At 43.0% G+C, this 23,581-nt stretch overlaps 1 protein-coding gene and 1 long non-coding RNA gene across 3 annotated transcripts in view; one reads left to right on the forward strand and one right to left on the reverse strand.

The window, feature by feature from the left end:
- The window catches only part of LOC115370592 (rhomboid-related protein 4-like), a 32,041-nt gene that overhangs the window by 2,790 nt on the left and 5,670 nt on the right, over nucleotides 1-23,581 (forward strand). For both annotated transcript variants that reach the window (XM_030067688.1, XM_030067687.1), the window contains exons 2-6: nucleotides 18,445-18,609; nucleotides 21,105-21,384; nucleotides 22,692-22,824; nucleotides 23,083-23,171; nucleotides 23,308-23,364. In XM_030067688.1, the coding sequence (XP_029923548.1) occupies nucleotides 18,445-18,609; nucleotides 21,105-21,384; nucleotides 22,692-22,824; nucleotides 23,083-23,171; nucleotides 23,308-23,364 (724 nt within the window). The remainder of the gene's footprint in view (nucleotides 1-18,444; nucleotides 18,610-21,104; nucleotides 21,385-22,691; nucleotides 22,825-23,082; nucleotides 23,172-23,307; nucleotides 23,365-23,581) is intronic.
- LOC115370594 (uncharacterized) lies at nucleotides 451-1,888 on the reverse strand. The gene is made up of 4 exons (XR_003929261.1): nucleotides 1,816-1,888; nucleotides 1,193-1,294; nucleotides 982-1,092; nucleotides 451-720 (listed from the first exon to the last, which is right to left on the reverse strand). It is a non-coding gene; the product is annotated as an uncharacterized LOC115370594 (long non-coding RNA).

Here is a 23,581-nt window from a genome sequence, read left to right on the forward strand (position 1 = left end):
TGTGTGTCTGTCCATTTTATCCCATTTTGCTCCAATTCCCGAAGCTCCTCAACAAATGGTGTTAACAGGGTTATCATATTTGGTTTCTTCTCACCAAAATAAATGCATGGTATGCAAATATTACTTTTTCGTTCTTTTGGCTTCAGTTCAATGATCTGGCACTGAATGGGCCAGAGCTGACACTTGGAACTCTTGAAAACTGGGATACCATCACAGTTCCACAGTAAACACACATCATCCACACTAATTTCACCACTCCTGATTAGCTTATCATACTCTATTCCTGAATGTATGTCATTAATAATGCCATTACTTGACATTTCTCTTGCTAGAGCTGTCTTGGGATTTTCAAGAATGTCCTTAATTTGGGAAGATAAATTCAAAACAAGAAAATATGACCCATTTTTTTAAATTTGTGTCTGCATCAAACAATGTATGCCATATAGAACACTGTGTATGACCATTACTTTTACCTATGTAGTTTGTGCATCCAGAACAGTAAAAATGTGTTTCATATTGTCCATACTGACCATAGGCTTTATGAAACAGGTAAGAGGTAGCTGGCATTGATCCTGGGAAATGTTCATTGAAGATTCTTAGGAGATGCTCAAGCGCAGTCCCTGTCAGGTTGTGTCTCAATATGAAGGACATCAAAAGAAGCAGACTCTGTCCTTTGGAGAGAGGTGCTCCTGGGTAAAGGGGCTCATCCCCCTCTGATACCTAGAAAAAACAAGAAATCAGTAATTAGAGCTAGCAGTTAATATCCAGCTATGCTATCTATGTTTGTGTTTGCTATAATAGTAAACAAATTGCAAAAAGTACGCTGTGTTCCAACAGTTCTTTAATCCTGCGATTCTGATATAAAATCATTACAAGTTTATTAATTTCAAAATCATAATTGTATGACTGCATATTCATTTTACTCACAGATACTATACATATCCCACACAAAGCAACATTATGTATACTTCATGACAGTACCTGTGATGCATTTGAGCTTTGTTTTGGTTGAGTGACCTCAGCTGCTGGCTGCAAATGAGCGGTGTGGTCTTGGTGTCTTCCACAATCGATATCTGAGCTTTCTTCAATAATCTGTGGAATATGTATCCAAAAGGTACATCAGTATGAGTGATTCAAACAACAACTTTTATATGAAGGTCTTTTCGAGACGTTTTAAATAGTTTTGAATTACCTGTAATGGTTTCCTGCTTGCTTCCCAGCAACCTGTTACAAGTCTGTCTGTAGTCTGATGAGGCGGTCCCCTTAAATCACTGTTTGGTCCATCTGCAACAATCTAAATATTCCAAAATTCCCTATTTATAGTTCATTTTTTTCATTTTTAGATAATGCAGTTGAACACATAAAAATAAAAAGTCATATGGTTTGCTTCATGTATGATGCCTCTCTATCATCTGAGTAGAACACATTTTCATTGAGAGCCAATCCAAATACATGATATGAAATTTAAAGTAATGGGACTAAACTTTAGCTTGATTAGGATATTCATGCTAATTGAAAAATTTAGAAGCTTCAAGCCCAAAAATTCAACTTACACAAACAATTTCAGTATCACTACTAGTGAGCGTTTTTTGAACAAATTCCTAATTGACCATATATTTGTGTTGTGCAAAGAAACAAAGCTCATGAAGCAAAGGCATGTAACCATTTTACAACTCCAAAACCTAACTGCTAAAAGCCAAGAGAGCCAGGAAACATATGTGACTTTCATGCTGTAACACAACTGGTATGCCTCAAGCCATATTGCCACACAAATGAGTTGTGGTATGGATAATATGAAATAATGTATTTATTTACCTGTGAATAATTTGTGTTTGTTTCTCGATGATGCGTCTCAGGGGACTGACACAAGGTGGCCTGGTGAGGCTGCCCTCCTCCATCATTATTGGTCATGTCATTTTCACTCTAAACAGGTTACAAGTTAATTTATCAGTCTAAATGAGGCATTATTGTTTTCATCTAAAGAATTTCTTACTTTCTGCTGGAATTCCAATGGGATTCATGGAACACAAAAAACAATAGGAATAACAAATAAAAATGGTCATTAAATTTGCCCTTGCATCAAAAGAAGCATGAGAAGTAGATATTAGTAGGTATTATATACATTCCCAGGCAGCTATTACCTGCACTTGGCTTTCCAGTCTGGATCTTTTAGCAGGTCTTGGACACTGAGAATTGTGCACACTGTCAGGTTCCTTGTTGGCCTTCTTGTGATTGTCATGAACATGGAGCTATTATGGGGAATAGAAAAGATGCCATGATGTTGTTACCATCATCTCTTTAGAAAGTTAAGTAAATGAAACTTGAGGCTTGTCAATATATAATAATATTATTAATTAATTATCTTTTCAGCACGTATCTACATTAGGCTATGACAAAACTTTTTAGTGAAGTGACCTATGCTAAATAGGCAAGGATATCAAACATCAATACGTTTTGGTAGATACAAAAATGTGTATGTGTCCTTGCTGGCATCGAATATTCATAGTCTTGTTTACTTATTCTCTGATAAAGAGCATCTAAATGATAGTTTTGGCAGTTTTAAACTGTAGTTTATTTAGGCACAGCTTGTGTTTCGACAATATCTGACAACCTTTTTTGTTCAGCAAATAAAAAAAAACAAGTATTGGAGAAAAAACTCATTATGTTTCTCAGTTTTAAAGTTATCAAAATTCAGGTTGTGTCAGCCCAGCTATAGCACTAATAATAATTTTATACAGTCCTAATGCTGGGCAATAAAGACTCTTAGGCTAGTAAACACATTCTGGTAGCCATCACTGTAACACAGAATATTAATTCTTTTACCAGTGTATTCCTTCTCCGGTATTCACTTGTTCTTGGGACCTCTGAATCATTACACACAAATTTTTTGTAAACAGCTCGGGCTGAGTTCTGCAAAGAGATTGGCAAAAATATTCCACATCCTGGGCACAGACAGTACAAATACGATGCAGATGTTGGGTGATAGTATCACATGCACAGTCACGAAGAAATAATATAAGGATTAGTTGCTCACTCAAATGTAGCTGCATTCTTTAAACATTGCAGAACACATACCTCATTGTTGTGACCTTAACAAAGCAATCAAAATAAAGTAAAAACTCAAGTGTTACCTCATTATCTTTAATGAGATTCTTGAATCGTCTATGGTCTGTGGTTCTTGGAACCTCGTTATCAAGTGCCTCCAGATAAGATTTGTATTTCTTCATTTCTGTCACTTGTCAGTGGCCAGTGATCTTTCTGCAAACAAAAAGCATAGCAAACAATAGAGGGAGACTTTGTGTAACTCTCCTTTTTCATGTAATTGATGTATTCTGCTCTTGATCTAAGCTAAGTGCAAATAAATAAATAAATAAATAAATAAATAAATAAATAAATAAATAAATAAATACAACAACCTACCTGGTTCATATTGCCATGACTATATAGGCTGTAGTCAAATAGTAATACTTAACAACAAACTTAATGTATATGTAAGTTTATGTGCAGATTAGCAGTAAGTTAACAAAAACTGTAACTTACAGTTAGCTTACCTTGGTGTTAAGAGCAGTAGTCTGAAAGCTGCAGTCCTCGACAACAAAGTAGCTCGGTTACACGCGCCCACCCACCCCTACAACCACACAAACGACAGCAACAGTATATTCTTATGTTATACAAGTCTTTCTTCAATCTTGCGCCACTTTGAAATAATGACATAATGTCCACAGCCAAACCCAACTGCAAATTTAAGTCTTCAGCTCATTATCTATGATGCACACATGGGTAAACATACACAGTGCTCCCTCTCCCTCCATCCCAGCCCGCCAGCACAGTGCGTTCCGTTCGACCAATCAGAGTCAAGGATTCAAATCAACTTTGCAGCTAACGGCCCGATTACACTGACGCAGTATCTCATGGTCAGGTTTCCGTTCATAGGGAAGCGTACTTTGGCGAGAAATCATGTCGTTTCCCAGGTATCATACTCTCTCACACATACAATCATACTCCCTCACAAATACTACTATACTCTCTCACAAATACTATTGTACTTTCAGTATAGTAGTATTTGTGAGAGATTATGATAGCATGTGTATGAGAGTATAGTAGTATATGTGAGAGAGTATGATAGTGTGTGTGAGAGAGTATGATAGCATGTGTATGAGAGTATAGTAGTATATGTGAGAGAGTATGATAGTGTGTGTGAGAGAGTATGATAGTGTGTGTGAGAGAGTATGATAGTATGTGTGAGAGAGTATAGTAGTATTTGTGAGAGTATGATAGTGTGTGTGAGAGAGTATAGTAGTATTTGTGAGAGAGTATGATAGTGAGTGTGAGAAAGTATGGTAGAGTATGCGTGAGAGTATGATAGTGTATGTGAGAGACTATGATAGTGTGTGTGAGAGAGTATGATAGTGTATGTGAGAGAGTTTGATTGAAACGGATACGAGTTTGATTGAAACGGATATGAGTTTAAATTCTCAGTTCCTGATTGGTTGTTTCAGGCTATGACCCGCCTTCACACAGACATGAAAAAATGGCGGACCGCGAGAGGCTCACAGAAGCCATTGGATTATTAAATAATATTTTAAACACTCCAACTGCTGTCACAACGATGTCCGAAATGTTGGATCAAAGTCGGCAGACATCCAGAGGAGCTTCGGCAGACATCCAGGAGCTTCGGCAGACACCCGGCGGAGCTTCTTCTAATGAAGAAGCTCCGCCGGGTATTAAGACCACACAGGCCCGCAACGATGGTCCGATGGAGGTGTGGGAGGGGGTGCTGGCGTCGGTGCGTCATTCCACTGGTGCGGTCGCGTCAAGACGCAAGTGCGGCCGTGTCTACTTCTCTCGGCTCCCACCCCCCGGGGCCGATGGCCCCATCAAGACGCAAACACCAGGGGATACTTCCCGAATCTACCGATTACCAATCCGCCTCCGCGCAGCGCTCTGCGGTGCGCTCTGTGGTGCGCATCTCCTGTGCTCTCCATCTCCGCAGCGAGATGAATATGGTGTCAATATGGAATCACAATAGGGAATCGGAGCCGGAATCGCGCACCACAGAGCCTCCATCGGACCATCGGCCGGCCGCAACCCCCCTCCCTTCCTCCTTCCCTCCCCTCCCCTGACGTTGCAGGCCGTTGTGGTCTTAATACCCGGCGGAGCTTCTTCATTAGAAGAAGCTCCTCTGGATGTCTGTCGAAGCTCCTCTGGATGTCTGCCGACTTTGATCCAACATTTCGGACATCGTTGTGACAGCAGTTGGAGTGTTTAAAATATTATTTAATAATCCAATGGCTTCTGTGAGCCTCTCGCGGTCCGCCATTTTTTCATGTCTGTGTGAAGGCGGGTCATAGCCTGAAACAACCAATCAGGAACTGAGAATTTAAACTCATATCCGTTTCAATCAAACTCGTATCCGTTTCAATCAAACTCTCTCACATACACTATCATACTCTCTCACACACACTATCATAGTCTCTCACATACACTATCATAGTCTCGCGCATACGCTACCATACTTTCTCACACTCACTATCATACTCTCTCACAAATACTACTATACTCTCTCACACACACTATCATACTCTCTCACACACACTATCATACTCTCTCACAAATACTACTATACTCTCTCACACACACTATCATACTCTCTCACACACACTATCATACTCTCTCACATATACTACTATACTCTCATACACATGCTATCATACTCTCTCACACACACTATCATACTCTCTCACAAATACTACTATACTCTCTCACAAATATTATCATACTCCACAGAGAGTATAGTAGCATTTGTGAGCGAGTATAGTAGTATTTGTGAGAGAGTATGATAGTATGTGTATGAAAGTATAGTAGTATATGTGAGAGAGTATGATAGCATGTGTATGAGAGTATAGCAGTATGTGTGAGAGAGTATGATGGTAGATGTGAAAGAGTATGATGGTAGATGTGAAAGCAAGTATGAATTACGGCCTAAACGGCCTCCCATAGGGTACGGGGGCTCATGCACGAGCACATGCATGGTCACGCACGCAGCGCGCGAACGTGGATACGACGTAAATCATGCCGTCCTCCCGCTTGTTTAATGCTCGCAGCGTGGTTAAATGCGAATCGTCGCATTGCACAATCAATAATCAACTGATAATAATAATCATCCAGATCCGGCAGACCTGACCGGCTGGCCACGCACACCGTGCGGTGCTAGCCGGCACCGCGCAGGCACCGCTCCCCCAAAATTTCACAATGTTTCCAGCCAGGGGAGCTCATGTCAGCTGTGCTCCCCTTTATCTCGCACACTGCATATAGCACTCAAAAGTAACAAAATGGTGCAAGTGCAATCAATAATCACAAGAGAGAGGCAATCAGTCTACTCACATTAGGGCCATTTGCTCCGTATCTTGCTAAAGCAAAAATGCCCACCTCCCCAGTCCCCTGCTGACCTGCACTCACATTACCTAAAGCCCAAACGCACCCAAGCTCGATTGCCCCCGGTACGCACGTCATCACGTTGAAACACTACACAGGCATGGCCCGACATCATCATAAATCCATATAGTTCAAATACATTCATCATGTCTTCCTTTTAACTAAAAGACGTTTTTGCTCCTTTTAATCAGACATAGGGATGTTTTGTTTACCTTAAGTTTCGGAGGTAACTTCCTCCTTCTTCAGAAAGCATCCAACTGACAGCCGGATCTGGTCTGCCGGATCTGACTGACAGTCAGATCACAGCTGACATGAGCTCACATTCCCAGGGGAGCACAGCTGACATGAGCTCCCCTGGCTGGAAACATTGTGAAATTTTGGGGGAGCGGTGCCTGCTCGGTGCCGGCTAGCACCGCACGGTGTGCGTGGCCAGCCGGTCAGGTCTGCCGGATCTGGATGATATGACTGACAGTCAGATCCGGCAGACCAGACCTGACCAGGTGGCCGCCCACACGGACCGGGGCCGGATCTGACAGGTGCGCCGCGCACACAGACTGCCGTAGGCTACTTTCATTATGAACCGGCTTCCCACCGTGCCAGAGCGGGAGAAGTGTAGGCTACTGTATTCAAGCATGGAACGGAGCATCACACCAGGCAAATAATTAGGATTTTAGGGGCAAACGTGCTTGGGCACAGTACAAACTTGGTAATGTGAGTAGCCTCTAACTCATTAATTTCATTGGATAATATGCCGGTGGAAGTCCCTGATTGGCTGGGCCTCTTGTAAAAGTGGCCCAGCTGCCGCCACCTCTGCTCTGTAGGCATAACTTATCGATCACAAGTGGATTTCCTCAGGCTCAACAAATAGATCACAGTGAAACAGAACTGTTTTTAGTCAAAACAAAAAAAGCCTCTTGATGAACACTTCAGGAGCAGCACGGTGGTGCAGTGGTTAGCACTGTCGCCTCACAGTGAGAAGGTCCTGGGTTTGATTTGTGTGGAGTTTGCATGTTCTCCCCGTGTCTGCACTCCGGTTTTGTAAATGACCTTTAATATCGCCCAGCATCTTCCCACCATTGTTCTTTTCTTGTGTACTTACCTGATAATTATTTTCTTAAAGTTAGTTTATTGTTTATTACATCATGCTGGATTTCAAGGTTAGCGCTCTTATTTTGAAGAGACGTCCGCCGGAAGTAAGGTAATACGGTGTGAGTTGAAAAGGATTGACTGCATGGAAAAACGGAGAAATGTCTGTACACCAAATGCCGCTGTTCTATTCATTTAGCACCTGGTTGATACGGGCACAAGGTTTGTCATGACTCCATTTCAACTTGTGTGTAATGTCGATTTATATTGTGGAGCCTTTTTGTTGTTTTGAAGAGTTTTATGTTAGTTCGTTTTGGCAAGTATTGCAGCTAACTTATATTAGCCCAGTGAACGGCAATTTTTGCTAGCTTAAAAGAGAGCAGCTATCTTCTCTATAGTTTTCCGTGCTTGCATGGATAAATGCAGCAGTATATGTTTGTTTACTATAATTATTTCCAATGTTTAAAATGTATGTGTGACATAAAAGTGACTGCATAAGTAGTTTATGCAAGTTAAAAATCCTTATCTATTGCACTCTATTAAGAGGTTGTCAAAAGGTTAAAAGGGGTTAAAAATTCATAAACAGTCATATTTCATTGTCATAGATTAAAAACGTGTTTTATTTCACTTTATTTTATAATTTTGTGAATCTATGGCAAAAATAGTAACAGCCCTTATTTTATTATCCTTTGTAGCTCTTACGGTGTGTTCAAGTGCGTAAGGAATTCATCAAGCTACAGTATTTGTTGCATCAAAATAAAAGAAAACACTATGAACCATCAGTTGGAGAGTTTCATTCAGACCATCAATCAACCGGGGATGCTACAGTAAGAGCTTTCACCTCATCTGTCCCACCACACTCCTGTCCAAGGATGACTGCAGAGGGACTTAATGTGATGGTCTAAGGTTGTGGCACCTACCTGCAAAATGGAAGCATCTGACATCTTACCTCTAGACGATAGAGACTCAGACCAGAAAATGGACACCTGTAAGGACAGTGAAGAGGAAGGACTTCGCCGCTCTGGTCGCCTAAGGATTCCCACGGAGAAGATGCTTGCATTTCAAAGAGAGGAGGCTCACAAAAGGGAGAAAAGGCTCATTCATCTTTATGAACAGTGGAAGGCTCAAGCACGTAAGGCTAGAGAACAGCTTAAGTTAGACATTCCTGAAAACCAGATTGCAGCTCTTATAGACACACTAGAGAAAGAAAAGGACGATGTTATTAGCATCTATGAGGAAATTAGAGATCACATCACTCCATCCAGTGACACAAGACGTCGAATCGATGCCTGTGATGCAGTGACAAAGGACATTATTAAGATTGCTTATGAAAGAATAGCAGGTATTGATGGAGACTTTGATAGTGAAGCAGTAAAGCAACATCTTCATGAGCTGCTAAACAGAGATTATGCTCGCTCCATCTACGGATCTACAGCCTCACCTTCAAGTCGACACTCCAGTAACAAGTCCAGCCAACACTCTGTGAGCTCCATCGTCGCAGCAAAAAGGGCAGACGCTGCAGCAGATTTAGCAGCAAAGGAAGTAGAGTATGAAGTGTTATTGGAGGAGGAAAAACAAAGGGAAAGGATTCAGCTCCTAGAGGAACAACAGAGGAGAGAACTTGAAGCTCAGAAACGTGAGTTGGAAAGATTAAAGGCAGAAAAGGACATTAGAGCTGCACGAGCTAGACTTGTAACCTATAACCAGGAAATAATGCAAGAAGTCAGCATCCTTTCTGCTGACCACAACATTAGGGACCAACAACCTGTGTCTTCAGCTCCCATCCAGCAGCCCAACAATGTCACAGTAACAGCATCACCTCCACAGACAGATGTGACTTACCTGGCTCAAGCAGTCCAAGATAGCATAACTCTGAACAGGCTCCCGATGCCAGAGCCATCTGTATTCATTGGTGACCCGATCCAATTCATTGAGTGGAAAGCTTCATTCATATCACTTATAGACAAAAGAAACATTTCTTCAGCTGACAAATTGCATTATTTGAGAAAATATGTGGGAGGCCCAGCCCGAAAGATACTTGATGGCATCTTCTATAGAAGTGATGATGCAGCCTATAAGGACGCATGGAACCGTCTCAATGACAGGTATGGTCAGCCCTTCATTATACAGAGAGCATTTAGAGAGAAACTGGCACACTGGCCAAAGATCCAGCCAAAAGATGCTCACGGACTAAGGACATTTGCTGATTTCCTTCATTCATGTCAGGAAGCCATTCCTCATGTTAAAGGGCTTGATATTTTGAATGATTGTGAAGAGAATCAAAAACTGGTCCAAAAGCTGCCGGACTGGACAGCAGCTCAGTGGAACCGAAAGGTCACTCAATACATGAAAGACAGGCAGGAGTTTCCTTACTTCCAGGATTTTGTTGCCTTCATGTTGATGGAGGCTGAAATAGCCTGTAATCCTATCACTTCATTCCATGCTCTCCACTCATCAGAGTCCAGCCCAGAGAAACGTCATGTGAGAGAAAGGAAGCCCAAATCCAGTGTTCTCAACACACAAACAGTTACAGAGACTGAAACTCAAGGGCAGTTAAGAACTGGTTTAAAGCCTCCATGTATGCTCTGTCAAGACAGCAAACATCGTCTGCACTGTTGTCCTGAGCTCAAAAGGAAACCTCTGGAGGAGAGGCGAAAATATGTTAAGGAAAGGAAACTCTGTTATGGCTGTCTGAAACCAGGCCACAATGCAAAAGACTGCCGACACCGACACTCATGTGACAGCTGTAAAGGAAGACATCCTACTCTTCTCCATGATGACAGCTATGCTAAAGCCAACACCATGTCAGTCTCAAATCAGAGCAGCACAGATGAAGCAACCACATTGTCTCTCAGTGTGGAGACTGAGGAACCATCTGCTAACACCTCAATGATTGTACCAGTGTGGGTTTCCTCTGTCAGCAATCCAGGTATGGAAAAACTTGTTTATGCTCTGCTTGATACACAAAGTGATACGGTTTTCATTGACCAAGAAGTTAGCAACAGCTTACATACCAAAACACATCCTGTTCGGCTGAAACTGACCACAATGATAGGAAAGGATGCTATAATGCACAGCCAAAGGGTCTCAGGTCTTAGAGTGAGAGGCTACAACTCCACAGTCCACATTGATCTCCCTCTTGCCTACACCAAAGACTGTATACCAGCGAATAGAACACATATTCCTACCTGTGATACGGCAAGGCACTGGAATCATCTTACCGCAATAGCAGATGAAATTCCACCACAGCTGGAGTGTGAAGTTGGTCTTTTAATCGGATACAACTGCTCAAGGGCACTAGCACCGCGGCAAGTAATCCTGGGAAGAGATAATGAACCATATGCAGTTCGCACAGACCTTGGATGGAGCATTGTGGGCTGCACATCACCACACCATGACTCATCAAGCATCACCAATATTTGCCACAGAGTTGCTGTTAAAGAGCTCCCTCCGGTGACTCCAGCAGATGCAATCAGAGTTCTTGAGTCAGACTTTAAGGATGCCAGTAAGGATGGCAAAGCTGTATCTCAAGATGACATCCTTTTCTTGAATATGTTGAAAGAAGGAATCCAAAGGAACACTCACGGCCACTATGAGATGCCACTCCCCTTCAAAGAGAGACCTCACCTGCCGGACAATAAGCAACTAGCCATTGTTCGGCTCAGTCATCTCAAAAGAAAGCTGCTGAAAGATGATAAGTACAAAGAGCACTATGTGAACTTTATGAGTGAGATTATTGAAAAGGGTGATGCAGAGGAAGTACATGATCAGGGGAAGGAAGGAGAGAAGTGGTACATTCCTCACCACGGAGTCTACCACTCCAAAAAACCTGAGAAACTCCGTGTGGTTTTTGATTGCTCGGCCAAGTACAGGGGAACTAGCCTGAATGACCATCTTCTGTCAGGCCCGGACCTGCTGAATAATCTGACTGGTGTGCTCCTCAGATTCAGACAGCACCATATAGCTTTGATGTGTGACATCGAAAAGATGTTTCATCAGTTTCACGTGCATGCAGCTGACAGAGACTATTTGCGTTTCCTCTGGTGGAGAAATGGCGACTTTAATGCGAAACCACAGGAGTTCTGCATGAAAGTTCATCTCTTTGGTGCGGCGTCATCACCAGGATGCGCCAACTATGGACTGAAGCAACTTGCTAAGGACAACGAGAGCCTGTTACCCCTTGGCTCACAGTTTATCATGAAAAACTTCTATGTTGACGACGGTGTTACCAGCATAGCAAGTGCAAATGAAGCCATTCAGCTTGCAAAGGAGGCCCAGAAGCTCTGCACTATGGGTGGTCTGAGACTGCATAAGTTTGTATGTAACAACAGATCAGTGCTGGAGACTATACCTATGTCTGAGCGTGCCACTGAAGTGAAGGCTCTGGACCTGGCCTTTAGTGATTCAACTTTGGAGAGAGCCTTAGGTATTCACTGGCAAATTGAATCTGACACTTTCACATTCCGTGTCTGCCTAAAAGACCAGCCAGCGACACGACGTGGCATACTATCCACAGTTGCTTCCCTTTATGACCCTCTGGGGTTTGTTGCCCCTTTCCTGCTCATTGGGAAAAGGGTGCTGCAGGAAATGTGTAGGCACGGCACAGGGTGGGATGACCCCCTTCCCAGTGAACTGCAACCAGTGTGGGAACGATGGAAGAATGATCTCACAAATTTGGAGAAAATTACCATACCACGCTGCTACATGCCCGCTGGATTTGGACAAGTCTTGAGAAAGGAGTTACACCACTTCTCCGATGCGAGCACTTATGGCTATGGCCAGTGTTCATATTTGAGACATGTAAATGAGGATGGGACTGTGCACTGTGCTCTGGTCATGGGAAAGTCCAGAGTAGCTCCGATTAAAGTCACAACTATCCCCAGACTAGAGCTGACAGCTGCTGTTGTATCAGTCGCAGCAAGCAACACCCTAAAGGAGGAGCTTTGTCTCGCAGATATTGATGAATATTTCTGGACTGACTCCAAAGTAGTTCTCGGCTACATCAACAATGAGGCGCGCCGTTTCCACACGTTTGTGTCAAACCGGATACAGAAAATCCATCTCAGCACGGCCCCTCAGCAGTGGAGATATGTCTCCACAAACAATAACCCTGCAGACCTTGCCTCTAGAGGCTCAAGTGCAAGTGAGATCCTTACATCCAGCTGGCTAAAAGGGCCTCAGTTCTTATGGGAGAGAGAGATACCTCCAGTTGCGGATGTCATCACAGAAATACAGATTGGAGATCCTGAAGTCAACAGGATTCAGACACTAAACACACAGACATTGGAGCAAGTGAGTCTTTCTGACCGCTTGTCAAGGTTCTCTTCATGGATGAAAGCTACTCAAGCTGTCGCTCGTCTCATTCGTCGGGCCAGAGGAGATAAGTCAACAAATCACAGCACTGTACAGGAACGAGAGGATGCACGGCTCATCATCTTAAAGGACTTACAAAGACAGGTGTACCTAGAAGAGATAAAACTGCTCAGTAAAGCAACTCGGCTTTCTTCTCAGAGTAAACTGCATCAGCTGGATGCCTTTCTTGATCAAGATGGACTTCTCAAGGTGGGAGGAAGGCTAAAAAATGCATCTCTCCCTACTTCATTGAAACATCCAGTGATCATACCAAAAGAGCATCCCATCACCAAGTTAATAATAGCTCATCATCATCAGAACGTTCGACATCAAGGAAAATGTTTGACCATTAATGACATCAGATCGAATGGATACTGGATCCCAGGAATCCACAGAGCGGTGGCAGCACATCTGCATCATTGTGTTACATGTAGGAAACTCAGAAGAGTCACAGAAGAGCAGCGGATGGCAGATTTGCCAGCAGAGCGTGTCGACCCATCACCACCTTTCACCTACTGTGGTATGGACTGTTTCGGCCCGTTTCTCACCCAGCAAGGCCGCAAAGTGCAGAAACGATATGGTCTCCTCTTTACATGCCTTTGCTGTCGAGCCATCCACATTGAAATGTTGGATGACATGTCAACAGACGCTTTCATTAATGGACTCCGCTGTTTCATTGCCATAAGAGGAGCAGTACGTCAGATAAGATCTGATCAGGGAACAAATTTTGTTGGAGCTAAACATGAACTAAATGAAGCTCTCAAACAAGTGGATGCAGATCGTTTGACCACATTTTTGGCTGAGAAGCAGTGTGATTTCATCATGAACGCTCCCCATTCAAGTCATGCAGGAGGCGTATGGGAGAGACAAATTAGAACGGTGAGGAATGTGCTTCGTTCCACTCTTTCACTCTCATCAGGCAGGCTGGATGACGCCTCTCTGCGGACATTCTTATATGAGGCTATGGCTATTGTGAACAGTCGTCCACTGACAGTCAATAACCTGAGTGATCCAGACAGTCCAGAGCCACTAACACCTAATCACCTGCTCACCACAAAACCAATCATAGCCTTACCACCTCCTGGCAGATTCATCAGAGAGGACATGTATGCTCGTAAGAGGTGGCGTCATGTTCAATATCTTGCGGAGCAATTCTGGAGTCGGTGGAGAAGAGAATACCTCTTTAATATTGCTACCAGACAACGCTGGCATACTCCAAGGAGAAACCTCAGAGTCGGCGACATTGTCATGGAGAGGGCGGACGATCTGCCGCGGAATGAGTGGAAGCTGGCCAAAGTTGTAGAGACATTGACTGATACAGATGGACTTGTAAGAAGAGTAAAGATTCGTATTGGAGACAAGAAGATGGGAAAGGAGGGACAGCACTCTGGCAAGCCGTCTATTGTAGAACGCCCGGTGCAGAAGCTGATCCTGCTTCTAGAGACTGATTAAACCCCACATCATTCCAAAACCATATCCTTTACAGTATTCAAAGTTTTAGTTATGGACATTCTTATAGACTCAAATCTTGAAGGTTAAAGGTCATATTTTGTTTAGAAATTATTCATGCTTTACATTCCATATTGTAATGAAAATCACTCATAATTTGGTGGGAGTGTAAATGACCTTTAATATCGCCCAGCATCTTCCCACCATTGTTCTTTTCTTGTGTACTTACCTGATAATTATTTTCTTAAAGTTAGTTTATTGTTTATTACATCATGCTGGATTTCAAGGTTAGCGCTCTTATTTTGAAGAGACGTCCGCCGGAAGTAAGGTAATACGGTGTGAGTTGAAAAGGATTGACTGCATGGAAAAACGGAGAAATGTCTGTACACCAAATGCCGCTGTTCTATTCATTTAGCACCTGGTTGATACGGGCACAAGGTTTGTCATGACTCCATTTCAACTTGTGTGTAATGTCGATTTATATTGTGGAGCCTTTTTGTTGTTTTGAAGAGTTTTATGTTAGTTCGTTTTGGCAAGTATTGCAGCTAACTTATATTAGCCCAGTGAACGGCAATTTTTGCTAGCTTAAAAGAGAGCAGCTATCTTCTCTATAGTTTTCCGTGCTTGCATGGATAAATGCAGCAGTATATGTTTGTTTACTATAATTATTTCCAATGTTTAAAATGTATGTGTGACATAAAAGTGACTGCATAAGTAGTTTATGCAAGTTAAAAATCCTTATCTATTGCACTCTATTAAGAGGTTGTCAAAAGGTTAAAAGGGGTTAAAAATTCATAAACAGTCATATTTCATTGTCATAGATTAAAAACGTGTTTTATTTCACTTTATTTTATAATTTTGTGAATCTATGGCAAAAATAGTAACAGCCCTTATTTTATTATCCTTTGTAGCTCTTACGGTGTGTTCAAGTGCGTAAGGAATTCATCAAGCTACAGTATTTGTTGCATCAAAATAAAAGAAAACACTATGAACCATCAGTTGGAGAGTTTCATTCAGACCATCAATCAACCGGGGATGCTACAGGTTTCCTCCCACCGTCCAAGACATCAGGTGAATTGGAGAAGCTAAATTGCCCCTAGGTGTGACTGTGTGTGTGGATGTCAGTGTTTGTTTGTCTGCCCTGCGATGGACTGGCGACCTGTCCAGGGTGTTTCACTGCCTTCGCCCTATGAGCGCTGGGATAGGCTCCAGCAACCCCCCCGCGACCCTAGAAGATGAATGAGCACTTGAGAAATTGGAGATGTGGCGTGAGAGCGTGTGAAGCATTCAATCAAATGCGTGAGTCTCACGGCCAATGCGTGAGAGTTGGCAGCTCTGAGACCTGCTCCTGCTCCTCCTCCCTGCCTTCCTCTTCATCTACAGATATGATAGATCCTGTAGGGCTGAGACGATGAGTTTATGTCCCTGTTTGATATGGGGTGCCGAATGTAAAAATTCGGTCACCATTTTACATACAACATATTTCGAACATTTAGCGGACTTTCCTCACATTTAGCTCATTTTTCTTTCATTTGAGACAAAAATTCATGTAAAACAGCATGTTCTCTAATTGTTAAAAAAATGTGTACACATGAAAAATAAATCTAAATATAAATGCTAAATCTAAATCTAAATGTTAAATGTAAATCTAAATGTTAAATCTAAATGTTAAATGTAAATGTAAATGTTAAATCTAAATCTAAATGTTAAATGTAAATCTAAATGTTAAATCTAAATGTAAATGTTAAATGTAAATCTAAATGTTAAATCTAAATGTAAATGTTAAATGTAAATCTAAATGTTAAATGTAAATCTAAATGTTAAATCTAAATGTAAATGTTAAATCGGTCGCCAAGTGTAAAGCTAAATATTTAGAAATTATGCAAATTGGGCAGGTCAGCGCCCGTCGTCCACGCCCCTGGCAGTAGCCTCAGATCATGTGGCCCCGCCCACACCACCGACTGCGGCTCAGTGGGTGAGGCGAGGTGAAGAGGCAGAGACATGGCCGGTTCGCTCCCGACAGAGGAGCTTGAGAGGGCCGTTGTGGCCGGTGTGCGGGCTGCACTTCAGGGGATGATTCCACGGGTGCACTCCACACCACAAACGGTAAGTGAAGCAGTTGAATTTTAACTTATTAACTAATTCTGGACGGAGTTCCTGTTAGCTTAGTTAGCTGTTCCTGTTAACGTAGCTCCTCCTGCCCTAAGCAAACTCGTTTAATGCGCAGCGCGATTACCTGCGAATGGCGGAGTCACACAATCAATAATCAACCATGTTGTCTGTGTTGCTGTCCATTGTGCTGCTGCAACTGCGTATAAACAAAAGTTGATTTATGATGAAAGGTATATATGGCAGTCTGTGTGCGCAGCGCACCTGTCAGATCCGGCAGACCTGACCGGGTGGGCGTGGTGCCGGCCGAGGCACCGGCCGGCATCAGGTGGGCCGGCCAGTGTGCGCCGCCACCCGGTTGAATGTAGCAGCCAGCTGACATGCTGCTCCAGCTGGAGGGTTAGGAGGGTGTGCGATTTTGTGAATGAGAAACGTTACGAGGGCTGTGATGCAGCAAAAAAACGCTTGAAGTTGCCACAGAGCTATACCCCGCACTGAGTTTAAAGCTAGCATGGGCTGATGTTGCAGAATGTCCATATAAAAAGTATTTTTCCAAAAAAGGGTCTTGAAAAAGAGAGACATGAAACATGGTCACTGTTGCTACTGGTAACCACTGAGTTGTGGTTAACTGGGGTTACGTTTTTCAAACATAGCTATAGCTAATCTTTACTGTGGATCACATAACCTTTGCTAGCATCCAAGTCACACTGACAAACGGTGACGTTAGCTTGCCGGCTTACTAAGTTAACAGGAACTCCGTCCAGAATTAGTTAATAAGTTAAAATTCAACTGCTTCACTTACCGTTTGTGGTGTGGAGTGCACCCGTGGAATCATCCCCTGAAGTGCAGCCCGCACACCGGCCACAACGGCCCTCTCGAGCTCCTCTGTCGGGAGCGAACCGGCCATGTCTCTGCCTCTTCACCTCGCCTCACCCACTGAGCCGCAGTCGGTGGTGTGGGCGGGGTCACTTGATCTGAGGCTACTGCCAGGGGCGTGGACGACGGGCGCTGACCTGCCCAATTTGCATAATTTCTAAATATTTAGCTTTACACTTGGCGACCGATTTAACATTTACATTTAGATTTAACATTTAGATTTACATTTAACATTTAGATTTACATTTAACATTTACATTTAGATTTAACATTTAGATTTACATTTAACATTTACATTTAGATTTAACATTTAGATTTACATTTAACATTTAGATTTAGATTTAGATTTAACATTTACATTTAACATTTACATTTACATTTAACATTTACATTTAGATTTAACATTTAGATTTACATTTAACATTTAGATTTAGATTTAGCATTTAGATTTAGATTTATTTTTCATGCGTACACATTTTTTTAACAATTAGAGAACATGCTGTTTTACATGAATTTTTGTCTCAAATGAAAGAAAAATGAAAGAAAAATGAGCTAAATGTGAGGAAAGTCTGCTAAATGTTCGAAATATGTTGTCTATAAAATGGTGACCGAATTTTTACATTCGGCACCCCATAGTTTGATACTATCAGTGCCAATCCAATATGTGTTGCGATTCTACAAGTATTGCAATTAAAATTTATTGCAATTTTTGTTTTTTGAATTGTCTGTAAAGTTCATGTCATTTTATACAGTTTACATCCAGTTTGACAAAATGCTCTGCCTGCAGTGAAATGGCTGCTATGAGGGTGAACATCATCACACATGAATCAAATGTGGCTCATTGAATCCACAAGAGTCTCAGCTTTCCAGTCAAAGCAAACTGATGCAACTCCAAGACTGTTTAGGCCCCAGTCTGCACAAACACACCATTTTACAACAGGCCACAAGAACACATGTGGACTGCAGGCTTTGTGGCCCAAACTGCATGGGATTAGCAGAAGGTGGGCATGTCTGCAAAGGGGAGAGCCGTGGCTGCCCAGAACCCCCACCCCACCCCACCCCCACACCCGCCATTGAATTATTGAATTATAAAATTATGTAAAAATGAATAAAGGCATCATGGATCTGTCTCCTCAGGCTGGTTTCAGTACACGGCTGCGACAGTGGGGCTGTCGACTGGGCCTGCTGCTGCTGGCCTCCCAGCTCTTCCAGGTGGGTCTGGACAGCATCCCCCCCGTCACCCTGGCCGTCCTGGGACTCATCATCTACCTCCACCTGTTCCCTGCAGCTCCACTGATGCAGGTAGTGCAAAAGAATGACACTGCTGCCATCCATCAGTGTGGATCTTTATAGCAACCTAATGATTAATGATCCCATATAATCCATACTAAGAGAAAATATTGATCCATGTTGTCATCTTAGAGATACGCCTTCATTTTGAGATTCCCATGGCACGTCTGTCAGCCTTTCTGTCCAAGCACACCACCCTCCTAAACATTCAAACAGCGCCACCACCAGGCAGCTAACGGCAGCCACCAACAGCTGCCAAGAAAACAATAAAGATATCTATTCCCCTCCTGGGAATAAATCAACAGTGTGGAGATATTTGGGATTTCAGAGAAGAGACATGTCAACTGACTAATCACATGCCATATGCAAACAATGGAAACATTATGAATCGATGGCCAAGCACCTACAACAGAAACAGGCCACTGTAACATAACTCAGCTGAGGTTTGATCCCCTGCCGCTTGTTCCCAATTCATGCTTTTTCTATCTGTTTGTTGTTTCGTTTTTTGTAACATTGGTTCTGTTCTGATCTTGTTTGTTGATTTGTTGATTTGTTTTAGGGATGCGCTGCTTATGCCAATAATGATATACACTACTCACAAAAAGTTAGGGATATTCGGCTTTCAGGTGAAATTTCAGGATTAACCTAAAATGCATTATAACCTTTACAGGTGAACTTAATGTGACCTTCTGTAAACTTTTGAATGCACATGTCCAACTGTTCAGTGTTTCAGTACTTTTTGCACAAGTTGCTGTTCTCGAACAAGGAGTTTAACGGCAAAATTCACATCAGGTGTTTGATCCATGAATCGACCAATAAATTTCCTGGTTCAATTAGAATTGGCATTTAAACAACCCTCCTCATCATGCTGTTCACATTTTGACATCATGAGACCAAGACGACACCTAACAATTGATCAGCAGCACCTCGCCATTGCGAGGCTTCAAACAGGATGTTCTCAGACGGAAGTGGCCACTGAGCTTAGAGTGTCACAGAGTGTCATCAGTAGGTTGCAACAGAGATACAGAGAGACTGGAAGAGTCACAGAAAGGCATAGAAGTGGACGTCCTTTGGCTACATCCCACACTGATGACTGCTTCATTGTGAACAGTGCCCTGCGGAACCGGATGATGAATGCCACTCAACTCCAGGCACATTTAAGGGAGGTGAGAGGTACCCAAGTGTCACGTCAGACTATTCGAAACCGTTTACATCATCATGGTCTGCGTGCTAGACGACCTGCAAGGGTACCTGACCACACCACCAGGCACAGGTGTCATCGTCTTGCATGGGCCAGGGAGCATTTACGCTGGACGAGGGACCAGTGGGCCTCAGTGCTGTTCTCTGATGAAAGCTGATTCATGTTGAGCAGAAATGATGGCCGCCAACGATGTTGGAGACATCAAGGAGAGCACTATGCATCAGCCACTGTTGTCACCAGACAAGCCTTTGGTGGTGGTGGTGTTACTGTGTGGGCAGGTGTGTCTAGTCAGTACAGAACTGCCCTAATGGTACAGTGACAAGCCCATACTACCTGAATAACATCATTAATCCAGTCATTGTGCCCCTGCATGAACAACACAGGCCTAATTTCATCTTCATAGACGACAATGCTCCAGCTCATGGAGGTCGTATCATTAGGGAATGCCTGCTGGAGACTGGGGTACCTCAAATGGAGTGGCCTGCACTTTCTCCAGACCTGAATCCCATAGAAAACATGGGATCAGCTGAGTCGCCGTGTAGAGGCTCGGAGCTCTGTACCCCAGAACCTCAATGTCCTGAGGGCCGCCCTTCAAGAAGAGTGGGATGCCATGCCTCAGCAGACAATAAGTCGACTTGTGAACAGCATGAGACGTCGTTGTCAAGCTGTAATTGATGCTCAAGGGCACAGGACAAGTTATTGAGACATTGACATTTTTTGTTGTGGTATACCCACCACTGTTGTTGGCTTTTGTTTCAATAAATTATTTGAGATGAGGAAATCACCAGTGTATGCTTCTACTTAAATGCCCTACTTTCATGATATAATATCACTGTAGCGTGAACTTTTTACATTTTCCATAAATTTCACCCGAAAGCCAAATATCCCTAACTTTTTGTGAGTAGTGTATGTGCATATTCTTCTCACCTAACTGCAGAGAACATCAAGTCTCTCCTGTGGTGGAATTAACACATTAATGACACATTAATGTACACGTTCACTGGGAAATGTAAGAAAATTGCTTAAACTTAAGTTATGTAAACATTACATTTATTTTTATGTAACATTTTCTTTCAGACAAAACTACTCATCCTTCTGAAACAGCCCTCCCATCCCCCAACCTGTTTTGGGGTTTACAGTACAGTGCAGGTGGAGCACCAGTGTACATTATGACTGTCCTGTGTCCTGTAAATGTTGTTTTTTCTTGCATACAGGTTTCTTATGAAGAAGAGATCTTGATCTCAATGAGACCAGCTGTTTAAAAAAAAAGGCGTTGATTATATCTCCATATCTGTTTGTCCTTTAGGCCAGTATGAGCGTCGAGCAGGTGTACTGGCATGGAGATTGGCTCCGCCTCCTCCTCTCCCCGCTGCACCATTTAAATGACTGGCACCTGTACTTCAACATGGTTTCCTTCCTGGGGTCAGGAGTCAATCTGGAGCGGCGGCTGGGCGGGGCCTGGCTCCTCTACCTGCTGTCAGTCTTCACTGTGCTCACTGGATTGGTCTATCTGGTGCTGGAGGCGGGGCTTACAAAAATCACCAGGGACCAGTCGTACAGCAGGCGGAGTGTTGTTGGTTTCTCAGGTACAAACGTCCAACAGGAATGTTGAAAGACAAGACAGTGTTGTTGATCTAAAATCTGTAATGATGTGGAATTTTTCTGGACGCCCGCCAGGAGGGAAGGCTCAGAAACTTAAATGTCACTGACTTCCTTGTTCACACTGCCAGCTCAAATCCCTTCTGCTGGCATATCCAGACTGTATCCCGATTGATTTTAAAAGAGTTTCGATAGCTAAACACCACATGAAATGTGATTTTTGCAAATCAGATCCAAGACACATTAGCAAGTGGTTTGAAATGTGATTAAAGTCAGATTTCTACAGCTGCATGTCAGTCCAGATGTTCTGGCCACCAAAATCTGATTTCAAGCTGTCTTTTGTGTCACTCGCCATGCAACACAAAACAACGTCACGTCCAGAGTCTCATGCAGATGAGTTGGTGATATCTGGACACACAGATTCAATCTGATCACTTGCAAATAACAGAGCACAGTTTGTCATAAAGATCTCTTTCCCCGGTTGGTCCCAATGTTTGCCCAGATTATCTTGTAATGTGAGGGATATACAGATGTCAAACATGTTTGATATTTAGGATTTAAAGTCTGGATATTTACGTCATTACTTTCAATGTGGGAGCACGACAGCCAATGAGAGAGGTCCACAGTCCACAAGGAGACGGAAGGGACTTTTGAAATGGCCAACCTTTGCTGACCGCGTCTCCCCAACCGTTTCCACATTCAGACCCGTTTAGCCTTCTGCTTTTGTTTGTTCTCTCTCTGCAAAGCACGAACGCTGGCAAAGCAACTTGTTGCACCATGTCAGTCTCCATTTTGTTTACATCTGCTTCCACATGAGACCACGTGAGGTGCTGCGGTATCGCTCCCTCTCGCTCAGTAATCTTAATATCCTGTAGTGTGTGACGTGCCATTATTTTCAAATCTTGCAGTGTGTGTCATGTTTGAGATCAGAGAGATGAACACCAGTGAAGATTGTCATGTGCGTGATGCAACCTGATTTCAAAATCAGTCTGAATTTTAAATCTCCTGTTGTCTGAGCCAGGCATTGATGACATTTTTCAAAACTAACCTCCTACCTCTCACTGTCATGTGTTTGTTGTGCTTCTGACTCAGGAGAAATCAACTCAGAAAGCCTTTCTTAGCATGGAGAGGACTTCAGATTTTTGCAGTTCTATGATCTTTTCTACACAATGAAAAACATTTTGAGGAAAATTTCACTTTTAAGTTTACCATCCATTTAGCTTAATTGATGCTTAGCACACCTCTTTGTTTTTGGTTGCTGTTCAATAACACATCGTACAACTGCTGTGTCCAGGCGTCCTGTTTGCTCTGACGGTGCTTACTGACCATTACCACCCAGGAGGCGTGACCTCTGTGATGGGCATCCATGTGTCCAATCGCTACGCCATCTGGGTGGAGCTGGTGCTGATCCAGCTGATAGTACCTAGGTGAGTCACCAGTGAGAAATCAGACTCTGAAATCCCTCAGGACCTACATCAAGACGAGCCAGATACTGGTATTATAAATAATTTTTGATGTCCCGTGTCTAACTCAATGGCATGAGCAAGGCACTGGCACTGCCAGAGTTGGTGGTTCCAGTCCCAGCTGGGCCACCTCTGCCCAAGTCCATGCAGTCTGTAAGGTGCTATGGATAAAAGCCTCCACCAGAGGGCGCTATGCCACAAACAATGTGCTCTTCTCCTCAGGGCGTCCTTCATCGGCCACCTTGCTGGTATCCTGGTGGGTCTGCTCTACACCACTGGACCCCTGAGGAAGATCATGAAGGCATTTGCAGGTGTGTGTGTGTGTGTGTGTGTGTGTGTGCGCACCTCCCTCATACTGATGACAAATATGAGTCTATGTACAGTTCTGTGTGTGTCTAATTCCTGAAATTAATCTAATTGTTCATGTGTCTGACATTATTCCAACAGGGTTTATGACATTTAACGAATATTACTCACAGCCAAGCACGGACTTCTACTCCTCAGGTAAAACATTTGGTACCAAAACGTTTAATAATCTGAGTTGAATACACTGAAGAATTTCTTTGTTGCTGGGAGATGAATTTTGATCCCTTCCACAAATCTATAATATGGGAGTCATTTAAAGAAGAACACCCAAATCAGTCTTTAGTTTTTATATTGCAGAGCACATGCCATGCTGACTTTCCAACACCACAGTAGCTGGGAAAAGAGAATCTTTCTT

The sequence above is a fragment of the Myripristis murdjan genome, chromosome 13 (genome assembly GCF_902150065.1).
Source record: "Myripristis murdjan chromosome 13, fMyrMur1.1, whole genome shotgun sequence".
NCBI classification, from domain to species: domain Eukaryota; kingdom Metazoa; phylum Chordata; class Actinopteri; order Holocentriformes; family Holocentridae; genus Myripristis; species Myripristis murdjan.